Below are 24,583 nucleotides of genomic sequence, written 5' to 3' on the forward strand. Positions count from 1 at the left end.
TTTGCCCAAATGGGATTGTTTTCTGGCCTATCAGGTTTGAAACATCGAGAAATTCTGCAACCACCAGCCCAGATTCTCGCAGTGTTGATTCAGCTCTTCATCCTTAATTGCATTTCAGGCATGTAACTCTCTGGAGAGTTTTGACTGACAGCCTAAATATTGAAGGCTACTCCGTTCTGCGTGCATGTTAGGTGACCTGAATTTTCTAAAACAATGAGCTCTTAGGAACTGGTTTAAGTCAGCAGATGCCGTAGGTGACAAAAATCACAGCAAAAGCCCCTGAGATTTTTTTTGCCAGAGTAGGCAGTGGACCAATTTAAACAAACATTCCCAGTTTGTTTTAATTTGCTACCTTCTAGAGCAAATTCACTGCTAGTGACTTTGGGGCTGGTGGTACTGTGGGGGCTCCCTCTGTAATCATGAGCATGGCAGGGCTGGGCAGGCTGCTGATCTCATCACCATTTGTTTTCCTTTTTGCTTCTAAGCAACACAGGAGTATGGAGGAGGCTCATGGATTATTAAGCATTAGCCTACAGGCTAATTGTAGGAACATACATGCCCTCTGTTATTCCTATAACTAAATGTGACCAGAAAGTTGAGAAAAATCAGCAGAAATGAAACAGGGATCAGCTGAAGAGTAACTTGAAACAATTTGAACTCACTGTAGGTATTCTGCACTATCCACTTGGAGTATCAGTGTTGTAAACATCACCTTACTTCAGTTTAACTTTTTGCACAGGAAAAGTTGATGATGAAAATTAACTTGTTTTGTTCTTACACTCCCCAGAAAGAGGAGAGTAAGCCATTTCTAAATAAAAGAAAGCAATTAGGGGGTCACTGACCCATTAACTTTTTTGCAGTATCTAGTTCTAGTATTTAACTTTTGAGGATGGATCTGATGCCTTGTATAACTCCAGGTAGGGCAAGCCACCCTCTGGCCAGCCTTTCTCCACTGAACATGCAAGGCACTTTGAATGACTGATTAAGGTGAGTTGTTTAACCCAGATAAAGATGATCCAAATCCCACCTCAGAGAAATCATGCAATTTGCATTTATTTAGTCCACTATTTGACCTATATGCTATAGTGACACTGTTAAACTTGAAGTAGCATTAATAATCTTAAATGTAGGAAAACAGATATCACCACTCATGTGAAACCAAAAAAATACATAAAATAGTACCATTTTTCACGTGTGTATGATGGCAGTATTCACCACAATTTATTTAATATTGAATTACAAACATCAAGCTCTGGAAAAGACATCAACTATTACACTTCAATTGTTTTAAAGGCATTATTTTAGTGTCATGTTTCATAGGAAAAATATACTTCTCTATTATTCATCCAACATTTAATGCTTCTTTTTAAATATTCTTTCTTGGGAATATAAAGACTTAAATCACAAAAGACAAGTTTTAGAAGGACTTTATTAAATCTGACAACTTGCTAACTGGACTTTGTGCAATGAATAAGAAAATCTGATAACTGAGTAACAAAGGACAGTTCGCTGAAAGCACTTTTTTTTAATTTCTGCAGTTTTACATATCTTCAGTTCTGCAAATACAACATTTGAGTAAGGACATCACTCTTTCTAGTTTACACCCACACTTCACGAGATCACTCCAGTGTGGAAAACATCACATTGCTTCTCCTGGTAGAAGAGCCACAGAAATTACTGGAACACACAAAATTAGTCCTGCCCATATATTTTCTTAGCTGAAAACATTTGTGTAGGACTGACTGGGTGTTTCACTATTTTACACCTTTTCCACCTACTATTTCAATTGATATACAAATATAGTAGAGACTTTTATATACACACTCAGATTCATTATTGTGGGATCAAATTTTTAAAAGTTAGACTGAGAAAACAGTGAACTTTGTAGATATCTCTTCTGATGCTCTGCAGAGGAGCTCATAAGTTATTACTTGCATATTGGGTTTTAAACTTACCCTTCAGACATATAAAAATAATTTAGATATTTTCTCTGTTGCAAATTCAAATATGTCCTTTGTTTTTGAAGAGAGCACTATATGCTTTACCCTCAGGCTCAGCAAGAGATCTGTTATGATTGACTTGATGGTTGTATTCCTAATAGGACAAGTCACTGAAAGTACTGTGCCTGTTTCCTAGAGAAATTTCATAAAATTCTTCTTGAAATGCAGGATGGGAGAGGAGTTTACTGGGATTATATTCATATATTTACTAATCAAGATTAGTTTCTCCTCTAAGTCTTAAAAAAAGTCTTTTTTCCAGTTGAATCCAACTTATCTTGAAGGGTTCATTTTCCCATTAATCAGCTCTACCAAACATGCTGAAAAGTACAGTATAAATTGGTCTGAATTCCCTTGCTCCTGGATGTTAACTGCCATTCCCAGGTTCAGTGCACTCAGTCAGTGCTCAGTCTGAGTCGTCTTTGTTTTCCAGAGTGGACACTTCTGCTACTTCTGCTCCTTTCTTGCTGGAAGAGACATCTCCAAACAGCTCTAAGTCTTTCACTTGGATTTAAGCAAGTTTTCCCATTCAACACTGGACTCACTATTTTTAGGAATTGCTGGAAAGATTGATTGCATCTTAGTTCGGAATTCCTTCATCTATGAAAGAGATTTAAAAATAAAATCAGTTAATTGCTACCAAGGAATAAATAAAGTAGCACCACGAACCCCAGGCTTATCCCACAAAACAAGCTGTGTGAGGTAAAGAATAAGAAAAAAGCTTTTAAAATAATATAAAACTAGGACTTCCTCTGATTATGTTGGTTCAATTAACAAAGTGAAAAAAAGCATGAAGGGACCCACAGTAACCACCCCTTCTAACACACCACATGGGGTGACTGATTTTGAATGCTTGCCTGAATGATCCACTGATGTTACATGAATTATTATATACACACACACTCTCATTCTTAAAATATTTTTGTTTGGAGGAAAATTACCTCAATGGACTGTGCCCCTATTTTGACTGTAGTTCATTTTAATTGTAATGGATGAAAGGTCCAGTAATCTGTCCAAGGATTTTAAGATTAGGGCTAAAGAAAAATACTGTTCAGCTCTGACAGGTTAGATTTACCCTACCATATGGATAAAGGTGACAAAACAAAGTCTAATTCAAATGTATATAACAACAGGAAAGAAAACAAGATTGATAACGATATATGGGACCAAGGTTTTTTTTACTGCTGTTAAAAAGCTGTGGAAGAGGAAGTACATCTATGTAACATACATATAGATACAGATATAGTCATAGATACAGATAGATATAGATATAGATATAGATATAGATATAGATATAGATATAGATATAGATATAGATATAGATATAGATATAGATATAGATATAGATATAGATAGATATATGCTAAGAATTTTATCACCAATGTCTGATTCAACAGTCCTGGAATGCTAGAACCAAACATTCATTCAAATAAAAATCACTTCTATCAGAATATTTGGATTTAGTGAGCTTCTTTCTTCCAAGAGTTTTAGGGGTATTTTTACATATAATACATTTTTAAAGGATAGGCATGGAAAAACCAGATCAGTGAAAATCCTGTTACACAAACAGCAGGATGTACAGGGGAAGTTTTGGGCTGCTATTTTTAGGAAGCTCTGTGACAGAATCTGTGACATTCACACAGAGAAGACAGGATGTGGTATTCAAGCACTGGAAGCAATGACCTCTTGAAGAGCAAATGCTGTCTCAGGCAGTATGTCCCACAGAGAGGTTCCAGGAAATCTAGATATTCCAAACAGCCACACAGGCATCTACTCTCATATGCCCATGTTTTGTGTGTTATAGGTCATCAGTATTCATCCAAATATGTGTGTTATAGGTCATCAGTATTCATCCAAATACCTCTGGGTTGTTTTCTCTTCAAGTCCTTCTTGTGTATGAATAATTCTGACAAAGAATTGGGATTTCTTTACAGACACGCTAAGGGAATGCAATTATTCAAGTTACAGCTGATACAAAGAGTGAAACCATCTACAAAGAAATTACCAGTCCTTTAGTAAGACAGTAGCTAACTATGAAGGATGAAAGCATTTAAGAGCCCCAGTTTTTGTGTAATAATGTCTCAGTACTGCTAATCAAATAAAAATATATCTTATATAAAGTAGGAGGAAAATTCAGAGCCAAATTATCTTTTTTGCTTTTTCCTGGTTTTGTTCCTAAGTAAAACTAATTCACCTTCTGTTATATATCTCATTCTGATCAGACAGTTGTTTTGATTAATTATTCCTTCTTGGTTTTTAAAAATCTTGGCCATCAACACCCACAATTGTTCCTAAACTAACATTTTTGCTTCTCATTTAAAACTGAGAAGCTCTCATAGACAGCTAATGTTTCCAAGAATAATAAACACCAGTATCATAGCTGACGTAGATGAACAGCCCAAATTACATTAAACAATTGCTGCCAATTCAATACAAGTATTTGCAGTAGGAAATGTTTTAGGAGCTTTGGCTTAGCTGTTTTTTCCAGTCCTATGTAATTAAGTTATCTCAGCTCGCTGATGGGCGGAAAGTATTCAATTTACTTAACATTTTTTGCTTCCTCAAGAGTGATTCAACTCTTCTACTCTTTCATCTCACTCTAAGTATTATCTGGGTGTTTGGAACACAAGAATGGTCTGATGTAAAATGCCTGATGTAAAATGCTGTAGCTCTGTAGATAGAACCAAAGATAAACCATTCAGCATCAGCCAATGATCTGGTGCAATGTAGATTTTCTGGCTGCTTCTAAACACAGATTTAAATTTCTCTTAGTGTAAAATTTGAATGATACACACATAAGCCCTAGAAGACACCTCCATTACCCCACTGAAGATGCACAAAACCAAAGGGAAACTAAAAGCAATTGTATAAAGCCTCCAAAAAGAAGATGATGGGTGGAGTGACTCAGAAATCTGCAGTGATTCCTCACCCTGACAACCACCTCATAATTATTAGCATGCCAAACCCTAACTCTTTAATGCAAGTCTTGTCTGGGAAATACAACACAACAACTTGACATAGAAAGAAAAAAAGATATTTATCTAGAAAGCACCAAAACACTGCTAGCAGCTGCAGGAATAAGAATATTAGATAAATTTCTATCCCCTCAGAACATTAATTTATGTTCTGCAGGTAAAAGCAACTAATTTCCTGGAAAAGCAATTTTTCCTTAACATGTGGATCAAATCTGAAATATTCCATGTCTGTCTTTTGCTTTTAAGACTCCCTGAGAAATTTCCTCAGCCTTGTCTTCTCAGATTTTGATGCTTATTTGTAAAACCACTTTGAAAGTGATGCCAGAGTCAGAGTTTCATTTGTCACTTCCTCCCTTCCCTGCCCTTTTCCACAAGCCTGCCCTGCACAAAACTAGGTTTTCATTGCAATTCACAACTTTTGACCATGTTTGTGTTTTTCCACAGATTTTCTTCCTTTGTGATTCCTGGGCAGTGATCTATTCCAATAAATTGTAATGCCAAGCTGATCACTACTGTGCATTGCCTTCTCAGTGTAACACTTAAGGCTGTCAGCTCTTTCTCAGTGCAACACTTCAGGCTGTCAGCTCTTTAAGAAGGAGATTATCTGCAGTGACTGGCGTGGGCCTCATTAATACATGACTTCACAGTATGTCTAAAACGGAGCCAATTTCTTCCTGGTACAAATGTCACAGCTACTAACTCCTGCTAGAAGTTTTCACTTCTATAGTCCTTAGAAGATACTGCATCCGATTATTTCTCTCCACAACAGTTTTTGAGTTCTCTTTAGTAAGACATTAAGCAACTTAATTAGTGCCAGTCATGGACTCCTATTTTTCCCCTCTCATCCCAGTCAGAAAGTGCAGTCCAATGTTTCAGTAGAGCTTCAATCTGGACCTCTAAGGCATCTTCCCCTTCCTTTCCTGCTCCACTAATAAGATCAGCTTCTGAGTTTCTTCCTTCATTCCCACATTTGTGTTTGGTGCTCTCCCAAATGCACTTCCAAATCCCAGTCCCTGTCTTTCCTGCACTCAGCATTCCTTTAAAACTCACTAATCTTAAACCATGAAGAAAGCTTTCAAAGAGAACTATTCTCTAATGTCACAGACCTGGTGTATACCCACAAAAATAACCATCCCTAAGTTCCTGTCCCTTCTCTCCCACTGACAATGTGTGCTTGCATACAAATCACTCTAATACCCCATTTTAGGCTGTAACTTCTTAATGGACAAACTTTATGACAGAGGTCTTTTCTAGTCTAAATGGTTCTGACACAGTCAGAGATGCAGAGCTCAGTCCTCTGGGCCTGGACTGATCAAACTCTGTTTATAATATTTTTATATTTAGGACTAAATTTGGCCTCCTAAGTACCTCACACTGGCTTCCAGGTTGTTCTTGCCTGCATTTATTTAGTTGACACTGTTGAACTAGGCCCACTGCAACTCCAAAATATTCTTGCACTGAAAGCAAAGTTTGTCCACTAAACATTTAAGTTAGTCCTTCAACAAACTGAGCTTACCAGTGTCCAGTCCTCCTGCAGTGTGGTGAGCTTCTTGTGAAGATAATTAATCAGCTTTATGTTCTATTAATACTGAACACTTGAGGTGTAAGAACTGGGACCTTGTCTTTACTTGCTTTAATTCCTGGGACAAACACACATCTTGATGAGGAAAATGCTGCAATTAGGAATCTTTTCTTTTCAGCATACGTGCAACGCAAGAGATCTCTTCTCCTCTCTCCTCCCTTCCTGGAAATCTCCTCCTGTATTTCCTCCAGATTCCACAATACTCACAGCGGTGGTCTCAAATCAAAAGCTCATTAATTTAATTACAAGAGCTAATGTGCTATGTACTAAGCACAGGAATGTTTTGAATAACTCACTGCAATGGCTGCCTCTTTATTATTGTCAGCCACACTGGCACTGGGGTACTCAGTTCAACTGTGATAATGTCTTCAATTAATAGTGCAGTAAACCAAGTACTAAAAGCTGAATGCATTTTACCTCTTACTGCTGCCTTCAGTACCACAGGCCACTCTCAACTGCTGCTCCTGAACCTAGAGGTACATGAACAATTTGTAACACATTTCTTAACATTCCACCATGCTCCATTCCTGCAGGCAACTCTCTAAAGTCAATTTCATTCAAGTGAATTTTATTTTTTGTCACAGATATTACAGAGCTTTATGCTGTTTTTTCTCACCAAATAAATTACAGTAACTGTTCTACCTCTGTCAGGCTTCTTTCTAAAAGGGTATCATCTACCTTACTGCATTAAATAATCTGTAATAGCTACAGATCACTGTTATTTTCTTATCTTAACCTAATGATCCTGCCTCAGATGGCAAAAATATGGGGACCTAAAAGCATCTTCCATTTAATAATCTCTTTTTAATGTACATCGTTGACAGAATGTCACACAAAAATTGGGATAGCATTATTACTGAGAGCACTTACATGGCCGTTCATATTAAAATGAATGGAAGAGGGGCTAAAAGAGTCTATTTGACTCCTAGAATGAAAGTTTTACGAAGAAATGTTCTCTTTAATGTCTGACATTCATAATAGGCCAACGCAGATTCCAGGAATTATTAGTTTCCTATTTTAGTACTCATATCAGTAAGAACTGCTTACATTAGCTTCCAAGTGAAATGAGGTTAGATGCCCTGAACTGGAATATCAAGTGGCAACAGAATGCAATATGTTCATGCCCTCTGCTCTCCTCAGCCACCATTCATTTCACAAAGCATAAAGATGAGGCAGGCTGCCCTGGATTTAAAAGCATCAGTGAGGATTGCTCTTGCCACCTTTTTTCCCAAATCTTACAATGATTGCTGTTGCCCTTGTTAGCAAATGATTACCAAGGGCCACATACAGAAATAGCAAAGTTATTTGTAGCAAATGACAAGTGCTGAGCCCTTGCAGGACTGGAGGAGCAGAGCAGCCAGCCTGGTGGCTGAAGGTGATTGTCCTTCTCTCAGTGTAAAATGGGGCACTCACTGAGGGTCACTCTGTGCCAGCTCTGGAGCAACATGGAAAATACAGCTCTGGTTCACATTCTTACATCTTGCACTTCACAGGCAAAGGCATCATGAACGTTTGGATTATGCAGCACTACAAGTCTAGGAAAATGGCCCTGAGAGTGTCAAACCTGGCAGTAAACAATCTAATAATTTTTATGTACTCTCATCCCTGTTCAGCACCTATTTGCTAATTCCAGCATTTCAGGCTTACATAGAGAAAAGCAGGAGCAGAATTACATTAAACCATCTAGAGAATCAGGAGCTCATACTGGCCCCTTGTCTCATGGAGGCTTACACACCTGCCTAACATTATGCAGTGTTGAGCACCCTGTTTGAAATTATTCACAATGCCTAAAATTAAACAAACACATAGACATATTTTCCCACAAATTTATCTCTATAAATCCTGTGTAAGTGGATAAAACATATCCTGTGCTTTTAAAAAGAAAAATAATATGAAAACAACCTAAGTGAACTTTGCAGGGAGAAGCACAGAGGACCATCACTGTTTAGAACAAAGCTGCCACAGTTCCCAAAAGATTATAAATATGTAGTAGCCTCCCACAGCTACTCCATATTCTGTCTTGAATTACTGGTGAACTACAGAGAGTTGTCAAGTCACAGGGGTCAAGCTGCCTCTTTTCCAATTACTAGGTCACACGAAGAGATAAAACACATGAAATACTTTCCCCGTGTTACTTTTCCATGAGTGCAGAAGACATGTTGCTCATTCCTAAACAGGAAGACAGAGGATCTACATCACAAACATGTTTTACCAGCCTCATTTTGGTTTAATTTCTGCACAAATCTCACTTAGATCCCAAAGTGGGAAGAAGATTCTATTCCAGTAGAAAAGCCTAAAGGAAGTAAAACTGTTGTGGGTTAAGGCTAGATTATTCTGAACTTAAAGAAAAAAAAAAAAAGGGATGTGGTTAGCTAATAATGTTCTTTTTTTTTATTATTATTATTCACAGACAGTAATTTTGTAAATTGGATTCTGAAAAAAAAAAAATTTCCTTAGGTTCAAAAATACAGGAGTGTTCTTTTCACTTTTATACATTTCCATATTGATATTTCTGAAATAAGTGTCAAGGACTTAAATTTTTTGTAGTATGTGGCATCTTAAAGCAAACGCTTTTGTGCCATGCAGAAAAATTGAGTATGGATATCACTGAAGAATGTGCCATTTATTTCTGCAGAATCTTACTTTCAAATCTGGGTGGCTGGAAAGGAATCCACATGATTAGTCTATTATGGTATATTAGTCATTGCCCCTTTAGTCACCCTGGGCAATTTGAAAAATTAATCTTGAAATAATTTTAAATTTAAAGTAGTTAAATATCCAAATTTATAAAGCTAGCTGGTTAATGAACCCAAAATCTCAGGATGAGTGCCCCAACCCTATAAACTCTTCTGTGCTGTAATTTGGATTTCTGAATTAAATTCAGAAATATGGATTGTCTGCAAGCAGGCAGTTCCTGTAAAGAGCAACCTGAGTAATTTTTGCCCTCTCTGTGTCCAGGAATTAATTGTATGTATCATCCACAAGTGAGATTTGAGGCAGGGGAAAGGGCCAGCAAAAACCCAAAACTCTTTGGTGAAGCTTCAGTTTTGTTGCCTTGACTGGGGCTGAACTCCATGCAGGAAGCTGCCAGAGCCAGTGTGACACACAGAGGCAGACAGGGACAGCCAGATGTCCCCAGGCAAGCAGAGCAGTGGGTCTTGGCTCAGGGGGCACAGCAAGCATGGCTACACACCACCCTTGAGACACAGGACAATGGCACAGGAACAAGGTGCAGCACAAACAACTCGCACCCGTCAGAGAAACCCGGATTCAGATTTCACCAGTACATGCACAGTTTACAGTCACGTGTGGCCAAGGCATGGACCAACCCACTGATCACAGAGGGTGACACAGAGGCATGGCAGACCACAGGATTCCCAACAGCTGGGCTGGTGGCAGCCAACAGCTGCCAGCCTCTCCCAGGACACAACAGCAAAACTCCCCAGGACAGCTACAGTTGCAGCCTTTCCATTTCTTGAAATATTCCCTCACAGCTGTCCCTATTCATAAAGCAGACAGGGCAGCTTTCCAGCAGGAAAATGATTATCTTAATCCTTGAATAAGCATTCTGCCTGACCAAGTAAAGAGTGAAGTTCATTGGTCTCATTTCTTTTCCTTCTTGAATAAAATACTAGTAGTACATACGTGTGGAGGCAAAACTAAATCAAACTAATTAGGCAATACAAGCAGCAGTGAAAAACCCAGTATAAACAGGAGGAGGAAGTGCTAACTTGTACTAGTACTCCATATTCTTTCTAAGAGCTTGAGTTTAAATAAGCACTGAGGAAATAAAAGAACATTTAAAAAATGAGCAGATTTGATTTATATAGAAATATATGACCATGAAATAGCAAGAAAAAGGTTTCTATTATGCTATCAGACACAAGCAAGATAAGGAATAGAAATTCAATAAATAATATTTTTGTGAAGATTAAATACAACAATAATTAAAGACTTAAAATATTCAGGAATTACTCTAGCATTACCCTAATTATTTTAGGAGATATGGTGCTTTTACAGCAACATTTGCTCATTTATGAAATAGAGTAAAAATTTCAGCCACTGCAATATGCCTACATTGAGATTCATAAATCTTAGTACAATTTACAGATGCCATATTTAAAGACCATGTCTCTATGCTCTCATCTTCTGTTTTAAATTAATCCACCCTTAAAGCCAGTACTCCTTTGTATTTATGCTGTGCCTATGACTACATTATAACAAATACTGCTCTACATAAGCAGGGGGATGTTATTTTTATGCTTAAAATGGTGATTCAGAGGTTAGTTTTTTTCCTGGAGAAAAGCAGTTCACTTAGGAAATGTTCTCACCATCAAAGCCACAAGAAGCATATATTCTCTGCATTGCTTTTAATTGTTTTAGATGTCTCTTTATGGCCATGCAACTGTTCTAGCCTCTTAATATTTTAAAGGTTAAGATCAATGAAAAACAGGATATTTCATTAGGAGACACCATAAAAGTGGTAAAGCAATATTTTATAAGTATGTTAGTCACAAATTGCTAAGCAATTCTTCTAACTATTTTTCTAGCTTTCCACAGAACACCAACAATAAGAATCTCACAAATGTACATATGAATCATCCCAGCCCTTTCCCTATGGGACTGAGAATGCTTTTATTTTTGAGGAAATTAAACCTGATTTATTGAAGACATGAAGAACAAGAGGGCTTTTAAAGAATAATTTATCCTGTTTGTTAATTGGTGTACACTTCAGTCTAGTAGGGCTGAGGGCATTGTTCTGCTTTAAAAGAAGGATTATAATTGCTGGCAGCTTAAAAAAAAAAAGAAATAGAACATCAGGCATTAATAGGTATGTTTTAGTATCTGCCATGTACTCTGTAGCTGGAAGTTTAATTTAATAGAAAGGTTAATAACTCCAAAGTTAACTTCTAAAAAATTCTAGAAAACTTATAGAAAACTGCTGTAGGTGAGTGACCCTGCCTTAGCAGGAGGATTGGACTACATCATCTCCCATGGTGCCTTCCAACCCTAGTTATTCTGTGATTCTATGACATTAAAATTTTTCCCAGTAATAAAAAGGTGCAGTGGATCATAACTCTGGCAGAATAGGCAAATTAAATAAAAAAGGTTTAACTTTGGGAAACTTCAATGAAAATACTTGTTTAGTTCAACTGTAAACAGCAGGTTTAAGATATTTTGAATATTTTACTTTTAAAAAATTTTACTGAGTGAAATGCCATTTATTCTTTAACTGAAAATTTTAAATTTCATTGAACAGCTCATATGCAGAATGTTGAAATAAGATGTTTCAACTACTATTCAACTTTCAAATATATCTGAAATGATAAATTGGCCAAACCAAATCTTCTCTACAAAATTTATTCAATACTTCGGTGTTCTCTATCGGCAAATGGTCATCCTACTGCACCAGGAGTGGCCACCAACATGGTCTGGATGTTGCAAGCTCAAAACCAGTAAGGGAAGGTTGGAAGATAATACCACAATGTGAAAGTTGTTAAATAGCAAATGAACTTGTTGAAAACAATGGTGCAAGCCAGGCTTATTTCAAGCTTGTGTTTAATACAGCACATATCTTTCCCCACTGTAAGGTGCCTCAGAGAGGAAGGCTGTAGGTATCTCTGGAAGACTCTCAGATCCAGATCAGGAGTGCTCTTTGGAAGCAAATCTCCCAGTTGCCCATGCTCCCTGGGCATGAGTCTGTGTAACTCCTGAACAGTCTCAACATGCATGACCAGCAGTTTTTCAGGGTGACACAAATCTGAAGAAGCATTCTAGCAGTGCACATAACATAGTCCAACTGCCAACAGGCAGTCAAGCCATGGGACAAGCCCAGTGTCAGTCCAAATTTTGAAAATTCCTGGATTGGTGGTAGATATCAGGTCCTCAGCCTGTTAATGTTTCACTACTCCATTGCTGCTGATTGATGATACTCACTAATATAGAGTTTCTGTGCTCAGAGATAATCAAAGGTAGGGAAAATTTAAATATTTTCCTAAGAGATTGCAGGAAGCCAGTTTAAAAAGTCTGATTATCACTGAAATCATTATTTTCTGCAAGAGGTACACTATAAAGTATATATGCACATTCTCCTAGGCTCTAAAAAAAGATTTCTTTTATGCTACTGAAAAACAGAACTTAAACCATTATCAAACTAAGTCCTCATCGAACCATCACTTCTTCATTTCATTTCAGAATAAGAGCTGAGTGGAATTTAGTAGCATTCATTACTTATCAGCCTGTCCTCAGATTACAACAGTGGTAACTGCAATCAGGGAATGTTAACAACCCAACCTGAGAGAGCGTAAAATCTTTTACATTCCTTACCAAGACATAAAGATCAGTTACTTACTCTCACCCCTGGGTTTTGAAGCTGGCATAAAAGCAGTGGGCTGTAAAGCCATAGGGAACCACCTTTAACAATAAAGCCAGTTAAGAGCTGGAAGCAGGCATTGTCACAGCACTGTTTTAAGAACTAATAAACCAGGAAGATTAAATAAAAATCTAGAATCACCAAATCTGGTCCATCACCTCAGTGCCTGGAAGGAATCATAACAACAACTTGTTTCTAGTGCAAACACGGGCTGTCCCAGAAGGTGTGAGGATGAGGCGTCCTGAACTGTGGCTTCATTTCCTTCCACACACAAACTGCTGGGCAATCGTGCCCCTAACAGATTAATTACAACTCATCAAGGAAATATCACTCCAATTTGCTCTTGTCGTTTCATCTCTGACTTTGGGAGAGATGACAAGATAATTTAAACAGCCACAAAGCTTAGGGTAGTGCATTCTTTATCAATCACTCGCTATCCCATCGGTAATTCACGCTCACAGGAAACACCAGCATCAGCAGCATTTTGGCAGCGCGGGCGGTGGGGCGGCTCTGCGGGCTGTGGCTGGGGCAGCACGCTCCGGAGCGCAGCCTAAAGCCCGGCTGGAGCGGGCACCGCCCGCAGTCCCGGGACCGGGGACGAGCCGGGCCCGCGCCGCCGCCGCTGCAGTTCCGCCCGCCGCCACCGGGTGTCGCTGCGGGGCAGCGGCCGCGCCCGGCCCCGGGGGAGCGGGGCAGGAACGAACCGGGAACGGGACCGGGAACGCAACTGGGCTGGCCCGCCTGGCTCCCTGCTCCGCTCCAGCTGTGCGGGACAGGCTCGCCACCGCTTCCTGCGGGCCGGGCCGCTCACAGGGCATTCCCGGAGCGTGGCACCGACTGCACAGCCCCCGCCTTCGCGCCGGGGCGCGGCTGGTGCGGGCAGCGTTCCGAGCACAAGCAGCACCGGGCACACCGAGCGCTGCACTTCTCCAAGCGCAGCGAGCAGCTCTGCTCTCCTCCTCCGGCCCTGCCAGCCCTGCCGGGACGGGAGCTGCCCATGGCCTCCCTGGCCACCCCAGTCCCGCGTCAAGGTCTGCTGGCTCAGGTGCTCCTTCTGCTGTGACTTCTGCCAATCCATCGCATCTCATTTTCCACTGAGACTTGTCATACTCTACTCTTTCAGATTACTCGAGCCATTAAACTCATAACAATTCAGTCTTACTTGACTTGGAGCTCCCTTTCAAACCCTGCAAGTGAAAGTCAAGCCCTTTATTCCTCCAAGAATTTATTCCCACCCAGACAGTCACAGGGACTGGGCTGGTAAAGGATTTGAGAGAACGTTGCAGCTGAAGTACTCCTACATGCAAATGAAGCATCCTTCTTGTTTGCTATATGAAACACCTGCACTTACTATCAGAATTTTACTGTCCTTCACAATTTAATACTGAGAAACAATTTAAGATCAAGAGACTGTATTAGCTGTCAATAATCTTATCAATATTGCTCTTAAACAGATGAAGCTGCTGCCCAGCAGAGCCAGGTTATTAATTAGCAGGTCCCAGAGGCAGCTGGTTTAGTGTTAAGGTGAAGAGGCTGGGCATGACCCCTCTATCCAGCTGCCAAAACTTTACATATTAAATTCACACTGGTTTCTGATATCAAAATGAGTGAAGTTTCTCCTCAAGTTTCCTCTGATAGACTGTAGTCTGCTGGAGTCCATAGTTTTCAAATCTTGATACCTGCTGCTAGATTTGAAATTGTGACATAAATTTTACAGGTATTAAAAACTTGCATGGACTACAGAGCCAGCGAATTCACAGTTCCCAAGAAAACTTAAGACATTTTGTTCAGGTAAATCTTAAAAGTCTCCTTTTTAAATGTTTAACTGAAATAAAAATGTTCATTTGAAAATTTCAAGCTTAGTGCAAAATCTACAGTGTCTTCCATGATCTGAACAGCTTATGTGGAAAGAAACTTTATTTCGCTCAGTCATAAATTCAGTATCCTAAAAATAAAACTTTATTTATTTTTGTGAGCATCTAATAATTATTAGACATAACTATGCAATGCAATTTACTCAAAAATTAGTATTGTAACTTACTGCTCTGCTTACATTAAAGCAATTAAGAATTTTCAAAAGTTTCAAATGTTCCCCAGAAATTTCAGGAAAACATATCAAATAAAAACAGGCCCTTCTGAAAATGAGCATATGTTTAATTTATTTTTATTGCTATGAACCTCTTTAGTCACAATATTTGTTTATAACATGCTTCTTCTTTCATACCTCCAGCAATTTTAAACATGTATATATTTGATTTTAACAGCTATATAGTGTCAGGTAATTTACAAATTGCTGATTTTTGATTCTGCAATTACGAATAGCGCTATTGTATGTGCTTCCTTTCTTCACTGAAAATGTAAAAGTCTCTAGTGAATGCAGTAACTATCTCAGTGGAAAGCACAGAGAGCTGTTCCAAATCATCTCTTGACAGAAATCTACTGCCTTCAGCACCTACAATTCTCACTGTGCACTACTACAGTGAAACATAAGTACTCCACAACATAAAACAATACTAGCAGATATTGGCAAGAGCCTTTTAAAATACAGCTTCCCCCACCTTCTTTCAACACTAACACAACACAGAATACAATAAGGTGCACCTTTCTAGCCAGAAACACTCAACAATGCTCTAAAATGCTTGCAGATTGCTTCTGATAGCAAGGAGTCTTTGCTATCAGAAGCCCTGTGAGACTCAAGACACGTCCTGGGGCTTGGGCATCTCAAGCTTAAGTGGGTGCTCCCTGGTAGGCAGCCTCAAGAAAAGCCTTACAGGGAAATCAGTAACTGTGGGTCTAGGCCAGTACTTCTCAAGGAAGTAAAACTTAAGCTTACCATGAAACAGGTAATGTAAATTGCAGACCAGGGTAAGACTCTGCTGTCCTTCAGCAGGACCAGTCACTCTGACAGAATGAGAAATCAGAACTGGCAGTATAGTGTGAAATGAGTCCTGACTGATGACACAGCTGCCAGCAAGCTGAGTGAACTGTTATAGCCCAGCATGCAGAGAGTATGAACTCCCACTCTGCCTCCCCCTTCCCTGACATTCCACCACAGCCACACGTGGAGGACTTCAGTTTAAACAAAATGTGTTGTAGCTGCCTCCTATGTCCTACCATGCTTTTTTGGTGTTCAGCCTTCTTTTACCTGTTTGTACTGAGAATCAACATTAAAATCTAAGAAATAAATGATTGTGTAATGCTGTGTTTGGGACTCAGATTGTGAGCTAAAGGACACATCACCAGAACAGACAAGAAATGAGAACTTGAATAAAGGTATTGATGAGAACAGTGCTAACATAAAGTAGAATCATCTTTCTCCTTTACATACTCTTTGCTGAATAGATAAATAACTGCCATGTAAGGTAAGGGTGTCTATTCATTCCTAGTCCTAGAGAGGATGCAAACAGCTCTCCCTTACTTGTAACTGCAGGGGACTCTTAAGTCATGGCTCATTACTAGGGGCAAACAAAAATGCTCACATAAACTTTAGTGTTCACACTCAACACTGTGAAATACTGGAACATAATCAATTTATTAAAGACAGCTGTAGCTGATATCCTGGAATGTACAAATTCCTCCCTAGCTTCTTTTCCTTGATGTAACCTTGCCAAGGACCACCCTTCTAATGCAGGATATTCAATCTTCTGTCTCCTTGCTGCTTCTAGAAAGCAAGCTGGTTTCCTTTCAGTTTTTCTTACATCCTCCATGCCCTGATGCAAAAAATAGAACTTGGACAAATAAATGCATTGCTCTAAAAATAGGATTCAGGGGGATAGTCTTCAGTTCAATAAGCAAAGGATATAGGAAGTTTGCAGCTACTATTTTAGTCTCTAAATTAGAACACTGGCTCTTTTGTGAGGTATCTGAAACATCTGTGCAAATAAACATAAAGCAGGACAAAACTGTTCCTCCCCCTAAACTGTCTTCTCCCACAGCATGCCATTTTTGGCAGATGTAAGAACACCTTCCCTGTTTGCACACATTCTGGTTAGTCATTCTCCAGATGGTGAATGCAGGTGTAATTCTTAGGCTGAAGTAGCATAGAGATGCCATCCCCAGATGCATTACCCAAGGAAAAACATGGAGTTGAGGGGATCATACTTGCTACTCACACTGTGCACGCCCAGAGCCTTCCAGATGGCAAAACTCAGCAATCCAACTCCGCACCACGCATAGAGTGAGCCCCACCCTAGGGCTCGTAAGGCCAGGGATGAACCACTCTCTGGTAGTGCAGCTGTGGCAGTAATCCCCTAGAACCAAGGACAAAAAGATCATGACAAAGTGAACAGTAACTGGGAAAAACAAACAAACAAACAAAGTTGGTGCTTTAGATTTTTTCCTGACCTGCCAGTTGCCCTACTGTGGCCACAGAAAATCTATAGCTGCCAGCACACCTCAAGAGCCAAGAAAGGGGCTGGATGAAGTGCCTTCATACCAGGAGCAGATTTCACAGCTGCCAGTGCCACCTGGGGATGACTTTCATTGCCCAGAAATACCAGTCAGTTGTTCATGGGCACAAGAATCCAACACTCAGTTATCCCACCAGTCAAAATACAAAACTGAATCCAAACCAGTCACAAGCCTCAGTGGTGTCTGAACATAATCACTGTCATTGGTTTATTGATTTTGGTAATTTTTTATGGGGGGTAACTGATGGCTTATAGGTCTGTATCTGCACTTCTGGAACAGCTCACTGGGAACCTGCCAGAACATGAGCAGCTTTCATCTGGACAAGGAAAGGGTATTGCAGTGATCCAGGGACTAATTTCAGAGTACCAGAACTCTGAAAAAGCTCTGGAAACTATTAAGGAAGATTTTGTAAAAGCAAACAACGCTGAACCCTTTCCTCTGCATAGTTCACTAAGCAACAACACTGAAAATGCTGTGTGGTCTCCACACTTCTCATATTTGTCAGAAGACACCTACAAGAGTAGGTGGTTTTAAGATATTGCTGCATAGAACTTTGAGACGTGTCCTGAAAACACAAGTACCTTGAAAATGCTGTCACTTGGAAAAGCCACCTCAGGCCAAGAATGCAGCCTTGGCTATGATGGAGTCCCAACCATAAGGAAACCTCTCTGTCACAGCACATAAATGGACACTGCAGCTTCCAGGGGCACCAGGCACATGCTGGGGGGCATCAGTCCATGTGCATCCCACACCCACTGCTAGCCAGCTGCTCTCACCTCACAGTGCCCACTGTACTGAACCTGTATGGAACAGCAAAGCTTCAACCTGTGCAGCCCACAGCAGCAGTGACACAAACAATTCTCTTGTTCATAGCAGCAACTGCCATTCAGAGGATGCTTTTTCCCCCTCCAAAGGATCACTCTTAAATTGTTCACTTACAAACACAGATTTCAGATGGTTATTATTAAAGATTGGCATTTATGATCCTTACACGAAACTCAACAGTTCTACTTAACCACAACTAAGTATTGCTCAGGGGTAACATAAATGAGATACCATAAAAAAATACAAAAAATATTTCATTTATAGTCTAAAATACTGAAAAGTAAAATTAACTTGTGGAAGGATCAAAAAATTTTCTCCAAAACATGCCAAAGAATTGTTCTTTTTTACTCATCACAAAAAGTGTTGGGGGGGAAATCTTATGTATTCTTGCTTTAAAAAAGCTTCAAATTTTTAACTTCTTTTTAAATGCTTCTCTTTCTTCTTTGATACAATTAAACATACTTAATGTCTACCACTACAGTCAGTCAAACAGCACCAGTAGTTTTTCTTCTCTTGGCTTTGTATTTATTGAAATGTTAAAATGATCCTCTGACAGCCCTCAGCATTGACACTTTCCCTTGGGATTTAGCTGTGGGCACAGCTACCCAAGTACAAACATGCACTTGGAAAGGGCACAAGCAAAACATATCTTGACCCTTATTTATTCCAATTTGGGCATCCCAGAGTGGAAGCTGTTAACAAAAACATGCTCTGTAAGCATACACACACACAAACAGCAGACATCTCTAGTCACGCTATAATATCAGGTCCTATTATCTCCTTACCACAGATAATGAACTATTATAACTCTCAGTAGGGACTGCTCTGAGTATTGAAATGCTGATTGCTTTTGACATTTTTCCTGCTTCCATAGTCTAACTGAGAAAAAAATGGTCCTATTTGGAAGATGGGAAATTAATGGACAAAAATATCCTCTACATAGAATCTTTAAATAGGAGTCATTATCTGTGAAAATTGCTGGCAAAAAACCCAACCAACTACTATTTAAATGCTTGATTGTCCCAGAAAAATAGTGGTAAATGGAAACAACTGATCTGGTTTTACTGACTGCAGTCTAAGGTTCAGTCACAGGCTGATTCCTCAGGGTACTTAAGTACACAGATATGGGTTTCTGTAAAGAGGACAGCTGCTTAAATTATTGTCAGATACACTATTCAGAGCATCAAGAAAGCTGATTAATGAAATGCTAAAAAATTAGAAAGGACAACAATGATAGCATGGGAGAAAAAGATTACAGCAACAAAAAAAAAAATTAAGAGAATTGAGTTTTATTCACTAACCTGTTATTCTATGTTCAAATTATTTTCTCATCACTACTCATCTGCACTTTTTTAAAAAAACATTCTTTAATTTTAAAAATGAGCTTTTAAACAATATTGAGTCTTTCCAAAAAGGGGCCAGAAAAAAAACCAGGGCAGAATTAGCTGATTTGTTTTCCAAATATATGCTGCTTTTTTCATTTCATTGTTGTTGTTGTTGTTTTGTTTGCCTCTGGAAGATATAAACAGGAAGTGGGAGAAGGAAAAAAAAAATCACATTGTTTGCTTATTCAGATACAGGCCTTGATTGTGTAACTGCCCCCTTGTGTGCAGAGCATGTCTAAAAGGAAGCAGTGCCTAAAATAAAGTGTGTTCAACTGTTTTGGTTGATTGTATTCAGTGTGTTCATTCTTTTGTGTGACCTAATCCATTGTGAAATTAAACATCTGGATAAATGCTAGTAAAACTGGACACTTCTGAAAAGGAGGCTGCTGCAGCTGAGCATTTAATTTTAACAAAAAAAACCCCATCAATTAACCAGGACCATATCACCAGCCCAACAGCACATGTATTTCTTTCAACATCAGTGCTGGCTGATGCTGGCTTAAAGTACCTGTCAAACTATGGCCTCACCTTAATATGGATAAAAATAATATTTAGACATTGAACACCTAAAAAAGGTGCAATCTTCTGTAGTTATTATACATCTTGTATTATTAAAAGTTACTTGCAGTAAGTAGCTATAAATTTAAGTAAGAATGCTAATGCAAAACCTCACTGGTACCTCAGAGAGCTTATATAGAGAATTAAGCCATTCTCAGAGTCTAGTCTTCCCTTTTTTAAACTCTTCACTGACAAGTACCTTGACAAAAAAGTAACTTTCTACACTCTGAAGTATTAAAGTCGAGGGGCCCATAAATCACAGATTTTTGCTAGCAAACTTTTGCAATTCCTTTGCACAAATAGCAGGAGATACAGTTTTCAGCAGAGATAGAAATTGTATATATCACTCAATTACATTTCTAGCATATATATTCTTGGATGTCAATGCAATGTCACTCTTGATAGATTTCACACTGATAACAGGACAGCTGAGACACCCAGGAATATGTGCAAGCTGGAAAAAATGCAGTGCTCAAGAGAAAGGAAGTTTAAAAAAAAAAACATGGTAAAAAAGGAGACAATTTCCTTATTGTAATGTATTTCCACAGCTTGTGAAATAACTTCTCATGAAGTTTTCTATTTTGCCTATTTCAAAAAAGAAACCCAAGCTTATCATTTCTGTAAAGGCAATGGATGAGTTATGACACAGGAACCTACAGAGAAAAGTAGGAAAGCAAATGAAGGATCTCATGCTCTTTGACCAGAAAGAGAGATTATGAGTGATCAGAAATGAAGGTACTGATATAAAGTACAATGGAAGATTTTTTTCTCTTGATATGCATTGAATTAACCTGATATGTTATTGAATCATCATTTTAAAATAAACACAATTGATCAGTCCTTAATTCCCTAAGAACATCTGTAATACATGTTGCATTTTAAGAGCTTGGTGGAGATGAGACTGATCAATTTTAAGGGCCTATTTTTGACACTTTCAGCAATAACAAAGGATTAGTGAGGGAAAAAGCATCCTTCAGTTAAACGTGCTGTGTTTCAAACTAATACACCAACACAGTGTAATTGGTAGTTCTGCTCTGCAGTTCTTTCCTTCAGAATGCACAGGTTGATCCAGTTAGTAATTGCCTGAGCTCAGATTCATTTTGGCCATGAGATCTCTCACTCTCATAGTACTCATTCTCATCCTTCCCCTTATACAGTGGGATGGGAGTGGAGAGCTTTAATTTTGACTAAATGATCCCACTTAAATATTCCACAGCTTACAGACCTTCTACCTTCTCATTCCCACCCTTATTGCAGTAACCTCACTTCCAGACTCACTGCAGCACTGTGGGACTGCATGGTGAACTGGATCTCTGAGGTGATACATGCTCATGTCTAAAGTGTCATCAAAGTGTCATCCCAGAATCAAAAGAGATCAGTAACTCTATTCCACCATACAGAAGTATGATTCCAGCAAACAGTGTAAGCATTATGTATTTCAGCTCAATTGATTTTAAAATTAATCCTATGCCTGTACCGAATTCAATTAAGTCTAGTGCCCTTATCACCAACTCTGCCAAGTTCCACATATATCACCATGTCTATAAAGCATTCAGTGCATTCTTATTTCCTGCACATCACTACTGGAAAACAGCTTAAAAGGACAGACCTTACTGAACCAGTCTGGGTTCTTCTTTTTTGTCATTGCAAGTGTTGTGCCAAAACCTGCTATCATTCCGGCTGTAGCAACAGTACCTAGAAAAATTCCACCTGCCAAAAAAAGTTGAAGAAATAAAAATCAAGACATTGTTACTTAAGGTGAAGAAAAAAACCAAACAACCTGTTTAGAAAACAAAACCTGAAATATAAGATCTGTTAGCATATGCTGAAGGTAAAGGCCCAGTTGCCTACATTTTTTATGCTAATTCAGTATGACAAACTAGCAAGACAAAGAATTAGTTCTATGAAACACAGCATTTGAAAACAATGGCATGTGTGTGCATTTCAAAGCAACACAAAAATACAAATGACAGGATGGTTTTTTTGCAGTACTTCGAAATTTCCCTTATTCCAGAGCCAGCCTACTAAAATAATCTTGTCCTATGGTGATGCCTCACCCTTTCCCAAATGGGAAATGTAATTGGTTTTGTTGCATCACTTGCGATTTCAAATGCCCAACTGAAAATGGTCACCACCAGTTCCTCTGAAGACCATTACATAAGCAACACCTGTTATTCAGCTTTATGTTTTAATATTCTATTTAATTTTTTTTCATTTAAAAAGAACTTTTTATAGTTAAAAAGAAGAAAGAAAATTACACTAGCAAAAGCAATCCCAAGAAAGAAAACATCCCTTGTTTTCCAGTCCTTTCAGTGCTTCCAAAGTCACTTGAGGTACCTTGATCCTTTATAGCTCTTGCACCAAAGGCAAGTGCAGCCATACCTGCTCACTTTTAAGGAAGAGCTTGGTACAAAGACTTACTGCACTGTAGAAACCAACCGGATTCATATTAAAATTTTAAAACTTCATGTTCTTCCCTTGCAGGTATTGATATCCATCCTGTTTTCCCTTTCCTAATACCACCTAGATAATTTTAAAGTGGTCTGAATAGGAAGTAAGCAAAAATACAGTTAAGTTAGGTCTCACTTTTAAAGTTATTGATCTGATTACTGCGATGAAGAAGTTTCCTGTACTTGTGTCAATGAAATCTTTAAGGTACCTCCCCTGCCTGGGAGCACAAAGATTTCGCATCTTGGCCGAATTATGCAGTCCGCTAACTTTTACATTTCCAGGTCTGGCAACCAACATTTTCCCAATTTCAGACTCAATAGCTGGAGGCGGTACGCAGTGATCCTCGGGCGGGCGCTCCCGGGATGTCCCGGCCGCCTGAGCCCCGGCCTCCGCTCCGCCGGGGGGCGCGGGGAGACCGAGCAGACACCGGGAGCAGCCGGGAGACAGGGATGAAAATCACAGTGGAACATAAACGTGAAGCCGCACAGCGCCGCCAGCCCGCCAGACGTGCGCCCGCTGCCCTGCAGCTGTCCCCTGGCCGCGGTTCTCCCGGCTGGGATCCGGCCGGGGACACATGTCCCTTCCCTTAGGGAATCCGCAGCGCTGTCCCGAGACTCTTCCCGAGGGCTCCTGCCCCTGGGGCCCGGCAGTCCGAGCGCGGACCCCTCAGGGCTGAGCTCCCCGCCGGCAAGGAGCGGCCGGAGCCCCGGGGCAGGGCGGCTGAAGGGTGTCCGGCGCCGCCGCCGCCAAGGGCGAGGGAAAAGGCGGCCGGCGCTGCAGGGGCTTCCTCGCTGTGTCCAGAAGCCTCGGCGAGGCCATTCCCAAAGGTCTCGCCTTCTCCCCAGGGGCGGCAGAGAGAGGCAAGACCTGGGGTACGGCAAGGGGAGCACGGCTGGGGACGGTCTCATGCCTGCCGCGCACGCTGCTGCTCGTCCCTGGGCAGGACAGGGCAGGAGGGGAGGGGAGAGGAGGAGAGGAAAGCTGCCAGCACCTTTGATTAAGAAGAGCTTGTCCTGGGATGCCGCAGAGCTCCCAGCCCCCCGCGGCAGGGACAGCCCGCGCCCCGGCTCCAGCGGCGCTACGGCCGCAGCCCCGTCAGGGGCGGCCCCGCCGGCAGCCGCCCCCATGGCCCAGGGCACGGCAGGAGGCGGCGGCGGCGGCGGCAACCCGGAAGGAAAGGGAGCGGGGCTGGGACACGCAGCCGCCTTTCCTCCTCCTGCCCCTCCGCGGCCGCGCAGCCGGGCGGGACCCGCCGCCATGGCGGGCGGAGCTGCCGCCCTGAGGAGGGGCGGGCGCGGCCTCCCCGCGCCGGAGCGCCAATCGCGCGGGGAAAACGGGGAGGAGTTATCAAAGGCTCTTTGAAATAAGTCTCTTGTAGCATCGTTTTGTAAGGGTTTTGGTTTGGGGTTTTCTTTTAATGTCCTTGGGACAGATCGTGTAGTGGACTATACCAAATAAAACTTTATTCCCAGGAATTTTAGTAAGCTGTATCTTGACGAACGGTGTTGCTTTAAAGTGCATATTTTTGTTCCAAATTGTCATTCTTTCAAGTTATGTAAATAGTTTTTCACTCTATGAGAACATACATTTGGGGCTTTTCATTTCTGCACCACCCTAGTTCTCAGTTGCTGATGAATATAAATTGATGTGCTACCTAATTTTATCACTTTATCAAACTAACTTAAGATTCAGTATGGACTGGTAAAGTGCATTTTTAGTTATAACAGTCATACTTCGATAGTAAGAAATGATTGTAAATAAATCCAAACCAAGTGCTTCTTCCCCAGCTTCCTTCTGTGTATTTTTTAACTTAATTTATAGCATGTATCTAATTATAGGGACTGGGTTGCTAAGCAAAAAAATAGTATTTTGGGAAACTTCCTGTTCCTGATACTTCTAAAAACCAATCCAAAGCTGTTTCCCAATAGTCCATCTTCTGTGTAAATTAAACAATATTTTACACAGAAAGCTGATCACTAACTCGTTTTTTTCTGATCTGGACAGCAGGCAAATGATTCCTTCTTTCC

General features: G+C 40.2%; 1 protein-coding gene and 1 long non-coding RNA gene across 4 annotated transcripts; one reads left to right on the forward strand and one right to left on the reverse strand.

Annotated features, from left to right (window-relative positions):
• Positions 1–1,411: 1,411 nt before the first annotated feature.
• On the reverse strand, positions 1,412–23,823 carry TMEM242 (transmembrane protein 242). 3 transcript variants are annotated; one of them, XM_079331822.1, is made up of 4 exons: positions 23,548–23,823; positions 21,715–21,815; positions 17,040–17,177; positions 1,412–2,597 (listed from the first exon to the last, which is right to left on the reverse strand). In XM_079331822.1, exons 1-4 carry the CDS (start codon positions 23,813–23,815, stop codon positions 2,499–2,501), a joined length of 606 nt encoding a protein of 201 aa, XP_079187948.1. In that variant the 5' UTR covers positions 23,816–23,823; the 3' UTR covers positions 1,412–2,498. The 3 variants fall into 3 exon arrangements, with proteins under 3 accessions (XP_079187948.1, XP_079187949.1, XP_079187947.1); XM_079331823.1 differs by having other exon boundaries at positions 17,029–17,177; XM_079331821.1 differs by lacking the exon at positions 1,412–2,597 and adding an exon at positions 16,359–16,637.
• On the forward strand, positions 3,373–8,876 carry LOC306798438. Its single transcript, XR_013773351.1, has 3 exons — positions 3,373–3,801; positions 3,836–5,516; positions 5,549–8,876. It is a non-coding gene; the product is annotated as an uncharacterized lncRNA (long non-coding RNA).
• Positions 23,824–24,583: the final 760 nt, after the last annotated feature.

The sequence above is a fragment of the Erithacus rubecula genome, assembly GCF_903797595.1.
Source record: "Erithacus rubecula genome assembly, chromosome: 2".
Classification (NCBI taxonomy): Eukaryota; Metazoa; Chordata; class Aves; order Passeriformes; family Muscicapidae; genus Erithacus; species Erithacus rubecula.

Bases quoted from the DNA above. Each gene is read 5' to 3' on its own strand.
- TMEM242 (XM_079331821.1), bottom strand. From the start codon at position 23,815: ATGGCGGCGGGTCCCGCCCGGCTGCGCGGCCGCGGAGGGGCAGGAGGA. The intron at 21,816-23,547 runs GTGCTGGCAGCT...TTTTTTTGGCAG, and splicing joins CAAGCTCTTCTTAATCAAAG to GTGGAATTTTTCTAGGTACT. The intron at 16,638-17,039 runs GTGAGTAGCAAG...TTTTTGCATCAG, and splicing joins AGGCTCTGGGCGTGCACAGT to GGCATGGAGGATGTAAGAAA.